The sequence below is a fragment of the Solanum pennellii genome, chromosome 11 (assembly GCF_001406875.1).
Source record: "Solanum pennellii chromosome 11, SPENNV200".
Lineage (NCBI taxonomy): Eukaryota > Viridiplantae > Streptophyta > Magnoliopsida > Solanales > Solanaceae > Solanum > Solanum pennellii.
The window spans coordinates 14,043,429-14,053,832 of NC_028647.1; the positions used below are offsets into that span (position 1 = coordinate 14,043,429).

The 10,404-nt window shown below is 34.8% G+C and overlaps 1 protein-coding gene and 1 pseudogene across 3 annotated transcripts in view; one reads left to right on the plus strand and one right to left on the minus strand.

The window, feature by feature from the left end:
* Positions 1-3,959, plus strand: part of LOC107004571 (threonylcarbamoyladenosine tRNA methylthiotransferase) — a 12,806-nt gene extending 8,847 nt beyond the window's left edge. For all 3 annotated transcript variants that reach the window (XM_015202817.2, XM_027912628.1, XM_027912629.1), the window contains 5 exons: positions 1,227-1,435; positions 1,587-1,695; positions 2,321-2,413; positions 2,738-2,898; positions 3,289-3,959. In XM_015202817.2, coding sequence (XP_015058303.1) covers positions 1,227-1,435; positions 1,587-1,695; positions 2,321-2,413; positions 2,738-2,898; positions 3,289-3,837 — 1,121 coding nt within the window. In that variant the 3' untranslated portion in view covers positions 3,838-3,959. The remainder of the gene's footprint in view (positions 1-1,226; positions 1,436-1,586; positions 1,696-2,320; positions 2,414-2,737; positions 2,899-3,288) is intronic.
* A 91-nt stretch (positions 3,960-4,050) lies between these two features.
* On the minus strand, positions 4,051-7,525 carry LOC107004570 (annotated as a pseudogene).
* Between the last annotated feature and the right edge of the window lie 2,879 nt (positions 7,526-10,404).

Below are 10,404 nucleotides of genomic sequence, written 5' to 3' on the forward strand. Positions count from 1 at the left end.
GGGGGGGGGGGAGGGCACTCTTACATTTTATTTCTTGAAACTTGTTGTCATAACATTTGTGTGGTTGTAAGACTTATTGAAACTTTTGGTCTTAAACATGCCATAACATTTGTGTGGCTATAAAAGCTTATCGTTAAAGTAAAAACGGGAAATTCAAGTTAAGTTGTTTTCAGATTTAGAAAGGTTTCATTTTTTTGGATCAGACTAATAGGGAAATAATGTTGTTCTTTTTATAATGGAGGGAGTAACAGTCATAAAGCACTAAGAAACAAAAAACTGAACATGTTTTAAGTTACCAATTTCAAAAAAATAAATAAAATTGAACATGTTTTAAACTTGCGTCCTTTTAGTTTTCCTAGTTTTCTTGAGTGACTTCGTACATATTATCTTTATTTAGTTACCACAATAGTATTGGCAATACTCTCTAGCTGTGAATGCTAGAAAAGCAATAGTTGGCGATAATGCTAGTCCTGTGTTAAGTGTAGGGCACAAGCCTAATAGGCTGGAGCTCCATTTGTTTGCATTAAGATTAAGACATCAAAATGATTTAAGATGTTTTTACTAGATCTGAAAACTAGATGATTTAAGCGGTTTGTTTTTCAACTTTTGGATGTACATAATTTATTTATTTTTAAACATAATAAATATATTATTCAATTTTTTTAAAAAAGTAATTAAATATAATAAAAATATAACTTTAATACAATAAAATCATTATTTGATTAAAAAAAAATAAAACAATAAGGTTCGCTACTGTTGGTGGAGATAGTTTGTGTGGTGGTAAAGTTGGTTGAGGTAAGTAATTGGCGCTGGTGCTAGTGGTGGTTGCTCGTAGAGATTGTCCGCAAAAGCGTTACTGGCAAATAGTGATGGTGGAGATGGCAACGGTGGTGGCAGTGGCAGTGGAGGTGGTAAGTGTGGTAGCGACTGATCGTAGTGGTGGTTGTGATGACAAAGGTAATTGGTGGGAAGGTGGTGGGGCTTGTGTTTGTGGATAGAGTGGTAGTGGAAAGTATTCTCATAAAAAGTACCTCTTAATGATATTAACTCTTTGTTTAAGATCTTAATGATTAAGGCTTAGTTAGACCAAATAAGTAAGTAAATCTGAATGTAAATTTATGCACTTAACGTATGAACCATTCAAATCTAGTCCTCCATTAAGTGCAAACAAATGAGGCCTAGTCTATCAAGAATGTAAAACACTTGTGTGTTTCTCAATTTTGCAGGTCGTGACATTGGAGTTAATCTTCCTATTCTATTGAATGCTATAGTTGCAGAGCTTCCTTTGAATGGAAGTACAATGCTCCGAATTGGGATGACCAATCCTCCTTATATTCTTGAGCACTTGAAGGAAATAGCTGATGTCTTATGTCATCCATGTGTGTATTCTTTTCTTCATGTGCCAGTTCAGTCGGGTAGTGATTCAGTCTTGAGTGTAAGTTTGAATTACATTATATTAATCGACATTTTCTTTTTGCTTTTGGACAACCCTTGTGATATAGGCCCTATGCTCGCTGTCATTAGTAATGTTATTGCCACAAAATAGTTTATCATAAATTTCTCTTTTCTCTGTTCATCAATTTCAGGCAATGAACCGTGAATACACTGTAGGTGAGTTCAGGAAAGTGGTGGATACATTAATGGAACTGGTCCCTGGGATGCAGATTGCAACAGATATAATTTGTGGATTTCCTGGTATGTCTGAACATCTTGCTGCCTTGTAAGATGTTTTCAGTGAGTATGTAAGACCTGATTTTTTGTCTTCACAAGTTAGAAGCTATTTGCTTGGACTCTCCGAAAAATGTTGTCGTACCCGTGGCGGAGCATCCAAAAATTTGATATTGGAGGATCCAACACACACTCGCCCACATTTTAGTCCGAGCAACATAGATTAGAAGCTTAGTCTTCCACTCTAAGAAGTCCCCTCCCCCTTGGAATCAATTAAACTGAAGCATGATCTTAGAATAGGATTTTTTTCTGAACAAAGAAATAAAACAGTTCTCTTTCTTCTTTTATAAAAAAAGGTTGATTTATAATCCTCATAACTACTGTAAAAAGGGTAAATTATTCCAGTTGTTTGTTTTTTGCTCATATTCTACTGTCACATATTCTAAATTATCAAAATTGGCAGTTGCTTCACCGCTCATTTGTGTTAGAGACACTCTTCAGACTTCCGGTCTGAAATATTCTACAATATTTTGATTATATTATGATTTTGCCAAATCATCAAGAGTTAAGGCTTGGACCAAGAATTATTCTGATCAATTCTGCTTCTGGAAAGACCTTGCACCAAGCGTGATGATCTGTCCTTGCATTGCAGGTGAAACTGATGAAGATTTTGCTCAGACAGTTGACCTTATTAAGGACTACAAGCTTGCTCAAGTTCATATATCACAGTTCTATCCTAGGCCTGGTATACTGTATTTCAGTTTTCAATTGTTATATGTCTAGACATACCATTCTGGAAAATAAAGGAAAAAAGATTTCCTGTGTCTCTTGATCCACTCTGAAAAGAACTATAGCAAAAAGCTCTAGTTTTTGCATCTGCAAATGAGGGATGTGAAGCTTTCTTTAGTGGTACATTCTGTGATGCATGGCTTTCAAATTTCTCATTGCTTGCTATAAGGTTATATGCACTATTTTGGAACTAAATGCTCATCTATTGTCAAAGACTGGTACTCAATAACCAGCTTAATTGATTAAATTGGTACTTCTGTTTTTCACAAATCAATGTCAGGCACTCCTGCTGCAAGGATGAAGAAGGTTCCTAGTAATGTGGTGAAGCAACGTAGTCGTGAATTAACTGCTGTATTCGAGTCCTTTACTCCATATACTGGAGTGGAAGGAAAAGTAGAGAGGATATGGATTACTGACGTAGCTTCAGATGGGGTTCATTTGGTAAGCATGATAGAGAGCCAGATATCTGGATAACTGCTATTGTTTCATAATTGCTTTTCAACACTTCTAAAGCTTTAACTACCTAGGTGCAGTTTTTTTGCGGGAACATGATGGGTTTCCTATATTCTAAGTATATTCGTTTATTTTAAAGTATAATAGTTGGTGAAAGTTTTATGAAACACAAATTAGTCTTTATAAGATCAACCAGCAAAGACAAAACTCTGATCATACACATGCCTCTAATCTCCTACTCTTACTTCCATCTGTGTGTGACAAGCAAGTAATTTCCCTACAAAAAAATTCAATATTGTTCAAATTCCTATATGCATTTCATTTCCTGAATGACCATCGCATCCCCATGAGTAACTCTGTTTTCCCCCAATGGTTTAGGTTGGACACACTAAGGGATACATTCAGGTCCTGGTGATTGGTCCAGAAAGCATGCTGGGTTCCTCCGCTATGGTGAAAATAACATCCGTAGGTAGATGGTCAGTCTTTGGAGAAGTGATTGAGATCCTCTGCCAAAATGATAAGGATGTCCCCTCACATTGGAGTTTTGATGAAAGGTGCTCCCCATGCACCCTTTCAGAGGAAGCTTGTGCCTGTTCAAAAGAGCAAGAACCTTGCTCTGCAACATCTGATTGCTGCAATCAAAGTCCAACCGTGGAAGCAACAACACTGCTAAAGAATGACCCTAATCTAGATAATCATAGCAGCAGAAACTTAATTGGATGGTTTCTGAGGAATCGTAAGAATCAGTCTTCCAAAAAGATGGACTTAACTAGCTCGGAGTCTAAGGAGAAGCCGATACAGGATTTAAGTCACTGGAGCGCTTGGAGTCTTGTTGATATAGCTCTACTTAGTGGAATATTATTGAGCTTGTTCACAATAGTAGCTCTATTTTTTAATCTTGGATCAAGGAGTTTGTCATCCAAGTAACTCAATTTTGTATCTTCAATTATTTTTTTCTCTAGTCACAAAGTTGAGGGCAGATGCGCTCTTGCAAGAGTTTGACATTGTGGTTTGTTTTTATCACAGTAATGTGATGGATTTTGTGTCAACCATGTGCTATACACACTTGGCAGTAATAGTAATTTCTCTTGTAACCAGAAAAAATGAGTCTGGCAGTGAACGTAATTTGAGAATTTAAGATGGCTACACAATCCTAATCAGCTTTGAATTTACAATACTTTTTACATCTAAACAGATACAAACAACTATACTCTACAACCTCATAGGATGATTACAATATCAACCAAGAAAATAAACAAAGACTTGTTAATTATGTAAGTAGGGATTATGGGGGAAACAAGGGAAACTGCTCTTCCATTTGTGTCTTGTGTAGCAGCCTTTTATACCCCACTTATTCACTGAACCCATCTCTCTATTTTACAACTTGAATACAACAGATAAGGTGAAAATTTACCAGCAACTTACAAAAGCATATCAGACTTTGATGGTAACCTCTTGAAGAAGTTAACAGGTACTGATGGCAGCTTGCTCCTGAATCGTGGATGGCGCAGCCAGTGAAGTCCTATGAGCACTGCAACTACTTGGAATGGAGTAACATATAGAAACACAGCCCAGATCAATGCAAGGATTATAAATATAGCAGTAGCCCTTGGATCCCGCCAGCTTAGTATGGAAAGAGCCCTTTCACCTTGTATTGCCAAATCTCCAACTACAGTTTGCACCCTCCCCACCAAACTCCTCAGTCGATCATACCTCATTCTTATGACGTCTGTTTGCCGAGAAGTAGGGAATGTATCAAATTCTTCATCCAGTTCATCTGGGTGAGCATTTTCAGCTTGCGAAAGGCGAGCATCCAAGTGCAGTGGAGCTCTAGGTCTAAACCTGTAGTTCCACAAGCCAATTACAAACAGGTAGAGGAAAATTGTTGGCAAAATGAGTTCTGGATAGCAAATCAATATCAAGAAGAGCACATGGACAAGGATAGTCGTCAAAGGGTTTCGCCAATTGCAAATCCCATTAAACCATCCATGAACTGCAGAAATCCCAGAAAGTAGTCCCGTTATGCGAAAGAAATTAGCTTTGCTTCTTCTGAGACTGAACATATGGTAATCCACCTCCAGCATATACTCAACAACCTCCTTTCTAAGAGGTGGCTCAGCCCTGGCCAGCCTTGCAGCTACTATCTGCACTGCCTGGTGGCGCAACCAATCAATACGCCTAACGGAAATGGGTTGCACATAATGCATTTTCGGGAGCAATGGCCTCCCATATTGTGCTACCATATTCACCCAAGCAGTACACTTGAACCTTATGCTCAAATGAAGCTCACCATGTTTCCTTAAACCAGAGGTTGTAAGAACCAGCAACGGATAAAAATCTGTATAGATCCGATCAGTTTCCAAAGTCGATAACCTAATTCTCACCTTACCAATTCTCTGAATTCTCACCTTACCATTTCTCTGATCTCTAGCTTCATCTTTGCCATTGATGTGACAATTGTCAAAGACCCCAATGGTGACAACGGTACACGGATCAAACACTTCCCAAGAGAACTGCTCGTTCCATCGAGGAGCGAGAGTATCAATGAGTGTTCTTGTTCGAACCCATTTATTCCCATACTTAGCAACACAATATGAACCTGTAATTCGAGCCTCTTTACTCTTCATTGGCATCAGATTCTGGGCACTGAGAATACCTAATTCAAAAAGTCCAATACTCGGCTTTCTCAAGAACTTTGATGATGGTTGAAGATCACTGCTAAAATGTGTGGACTCATCAAGAACATGGTAACCAGCATCTATCCAAACTCTAAGATGAATCTTGCTAGAGAACTTCACTTCTTTCTTCTTCTCGTCAACATCTGCTGCATGAGAAGGCTTGAGAAGATTGAACCATATAGCATCTATTAGCTTAGAGTTATCGACTCTGTTGGGAATATTTTTAAGTGATATCATAGCCCTGCCAATCAATTCATCTTTTCCCGGTCCAACTCTATCCACGACATCTATTATCAAATACTCCTCAAATGGCTCAGATACAACAAACATTAGCTCCTCATTCCACACCGGATTAATGTGTCTCATCGGTGAGGACTTGGTAGTCCTTGCCTGGTGCCCAAGCTGTAACTTGGCATAAGCCTCGGGCATCCGGCTTCTATCTGATGGCAGAAGATCCTGAGCTTCAATAACATGAACTCTTAGATAATACAATTTAGGTGAGAAATATACTTTGGATCGTGCATTAACCAAATTCTGTTGACTAGCCATATGAGCATCAGAATGCGAAGCCTCAGGAAAAGCCTCATCAGCTCGAGTTCCCATCCAAACAGCAAGCATGATTTCACCTCGTGGAATCTTCTCTCCTTTCTTATTGATCAACCTATACCATTGCGGAGCTAAAGTACTATCTGGTGGAACAAGAAGAGGGACTTCATCAGTCCGTATCGCCGCGGAGCAACAGCCGCGCGGCTCTCAAACCCAACCTGTGGTGGATCCCGGGAAGCCGAGCACACTGCATCTCCAGTGAACCATATCAAACATAACTTTACCAACAATATCATCTTTCCCTAAATCCTTATCTTTTACAGTAACTTCAATCAAATTAGACTGCAGTCTTTCTTTAGAGAAGGCAAAAGCACTGTTCCATACAGGGTATTGATTCTTTTCAAAATGCCTTGTAACACGTTCTTAATTACCAAGTTTCACCTCAACATAAGGATCAAGACTCCCTGATATATCCATAACTGGAAGATCCCTAGCTTTGACAACATTAATATTCAAAAAATGCATTTGGTCCACCAAATCATAAGCAGTTTTATCTGTACCCCAATACCCCATTCTTGCAGGCAAAGGTGGCCTTGTTTCCACTAACCGAAATTCAGGCCTTGGACCACCACCCATTTGCATCTGCTTTACATTGCTAGCCATTGGTCCACCAGCCTTTGCAAAATCAGTCCTTGGCCAGACGCCGGCACCGGCACTGGAATAGAATGAAAAGTTCTTACCTCTGGTTCTTTCTTCTTCTTCTGGAGTAAAAGGGGTTGCTCTATCTTCACCATTATTCACATTCTGATTCTCAGTTTCCACCAACACCACCACCACCACCAGCAAGAACAGCATAGATTCTTAAAGCAATATCCCCTTTAATATGTGAAAAGATTCCTCTTTAATCAAGTGGCTATCTCTGAACTAAAGCTTCAGAATCAGAAAAAGGGATAAAAGCACCAGATATCTTGACACGACCAAGAAATTTCTTGTGATGTCCCTGTTTTTGGTCATTATAAACATAAACAGAGATTGTCTGATTTTCAAGGTCTCTTGGATTCTTGATGTTGAAAACAAGAGGATTGAGATCTTTGTTTTTAGTTTGAGTTCTTTGACGTTGCTCATCAAAATCTACTGCAACAAAAGGACTTGCTGAACCTTGTCCATCCTTAGGCATCAAAATCTACCGCAACAAAAGAACTACTACTATTAACTTAGCCATTGAAGATAATCAAGAAACTACAGACAGGAAAAAAAAAAAAGTAACACCTTTTGAGGTCAAGTAGGTGTATGGAGTAGAATTGAAGGAAAATGGAGTTATCTCTGTGATTCAAAATAGTGACACACACAAACACAAAAAAGAAAAAGAAAAAAAACGCATAATTCTAATTTGGAAGTTAAAAAGTACAATGTTTCTGATACCCTCATAATCAAAATATAAATATGTGTTTACAAAAGTAAAGTAACAGAGAATAATAGCTATACAAATATATATTTTGATGTAGAAAATATAAAATAATTAATTTAATTGAGATTAGTTTTCTAATGATTATATACTTTAGATTTAAATTATTTTAAACTATAATCTATATATTACTCCATTAATGTCAATGGAAACTTTTTTATTTATACACATGGAGAAGTTTTTGCACGTTCATATTACTTGATCTTTATAATAGTCGTTTTGATTTACTTGTCCAATAAATAAAATCAAAAGAGTTTTTAGATATATTTTTATTTCTATCCTTTATACTCCTTCGCTTCCTAATTACTTGTCAACTTTTGAATTGACATACATATTAAGAAAGCAACATTTTACCTCTATAAATTATAAAGTTGATGAATCTAAAATTTAAAATTTTTAATAAATTCTACCTATTTTTTAAATAATTAATTGAGGGTTTAATAGGTAAAAATATTTTATCATTTATTGGTTATTTAAAATGGACAAATAATTAGGACAATCAAAAAATAAAAATAAACAAATAATTAGGATAGAGAAAGTATTAAATGACTATATATTCAAATTTATAGTTTTAAAGCACTTTTAATAGAAAGTAAAAAAAGACAAAAGTAGACGCATACCACACACTTGATGCAACAAATTCATAAAAATATTATTCTATTTATAATGTTAATGAACTTAATTTTTTTAATAAATACCTAGGTTAAAAAATAAATTAATATAATTCAAAAAGATATTACACATAACAAGGATAAAATGGCCCAAGCATAAAATAAAAAGGAGAGTATAATCATTACATAAATCCCATAGTTTTAATATGAAATTACAGTCTATCCCTAATAAGTTTATCATTACATTAATTTCTTAAAAATTTAAAACATCGGATACAAGAGTTGAAGCTCGCATACATTAATATGTAGTTCGATGCAATAATATGTAGCTTAAATACATTAAATATTGGCTCGGATACATTAAAAACTAGTTCTGATACATAATATGTAGTTTGAATACATTAGTATGCAGCTCAAATACATTAATTTTTTTTTAGAAATTTTAAAAGTAATAGAGAGTAATGAAAATAAGTGAGACAAAAATGTGTATTTTTATAATTTGTCATATTATCTATCACCCAATGATTTGCAGAATTATCCATCTCGTGTGTATAACTATCAAACAAAGGAGTTTTTTTTTCTATATGGAGTATAATAATAATAAGATTTAATAATGATGTATCAATAATGCTTATACTAGAAAAATTTGTATTACTTAATTGTATTTATATTAATTATGTAAAAATTAATTTAAATACATTATTTTGTTTTGGTCTAGCGTATCAAAAATAGTTTGTATTGTAGAGTTAGATTTATTCACAAAGATATCCGCTATAAATATTGTGAAAAAAAAACTAAGAGGCAATTGAGTCATAAATTATTAATATCATAAAATTTTATGTTTTAATAATACATACCTTAATACACACAAACAAAAATATATACCAAATAAAATACACATTGTTTCTTATGATACATTCTATCAAATGGCACCTTAAGGGGTCGTTTGGTAGGCCGCATTAAAACAAATAGTTCATGTATTATGTATGGTATTATTAAATACTATGTTTGGTAGGAAATTGGGTCTATGTATAACTAATCCTCCTATATGGTATTATATGATGTATTACTAATACCTTCCATTTGGAGGTATTAGTAATACATGAGATATAATACCATGGGATAAGTATATTAAAGACAAAAATATCCCTCAAACCATTTTAATTATTTTATTTATTTTCTTGATTTTATATTTTACGTTTGTGCTAGTAAATTTTTTTAAAATAAATTAGCTTACAATTATTCAAAGAGAGTTGTTTGTGCGATTTTTTTAATTATTTTTTTTTGAACAATTTATAAAATTGAATACATATTAAAATTAAAACTTGCAATTTTTATGTGTAATTGTAGATGGTTTATTCAATTTTACTATTGTTTACCATCTTTTCAATTTTAAAAGTTGATAGTTTATTTTTAAAAAAAATTGAAATTATCATTTTGTAAGTAATCAATTTACTAAGATGAAAATTATTTATCTTCAAATAATTTAAGTGGAAAAAAGGCAAACATGACGATAAAATTGTTCTTTTCATAGCTAGTTACAAGGTCACAAAAAAAATATTGTCCTTCAATTATTTACCTTAACCCAACTGCATAGTAATGTTGAAGGAAGCTGATGAAACATGTCAAAGGAACATGTTCGGTGAAGCTGTCTGACGAGTTAGAAGTTTGAGTTACACTAGGACTAGACTACTCAATCCTAATTTATGTAAAAGTCTATACTTTGTACGACTAAAGCTGATGTCGTCGACTAGGATAAGGTACATAATATATTTATGTTGTATTAGGATACCTAGTGTAGCTAGTATAGGATTTTTCTCCTATATAAGGAGTATGTAACTCAATCATTCAGTCATCAATACAATCCTTGATTCTTCACATATCTGTGAGAATTCTACATGATATCAGAGTGATAAAGTTTTTCCGCTCTGTAATGTACTATATCTAACAAAAAACAACAAAATTATCAAACCACAATGGCCCCTTCTACCAACACTCTTTCAACTTCTTCACTTCATCACCTTATTTCGTCCTGCTCCATTAAACTTAAGCCGACGAACAATCTTCTGTGGAGGAAACAAATGACTCAATTGATTCAAGTGATGAGATTAACCTATCTCATCACAGAATCACCTAAAGAGACTCGTTCCACTGGACAGGCAACTGAGAAAACTGTAGCAGGCGAGAAGGGTGT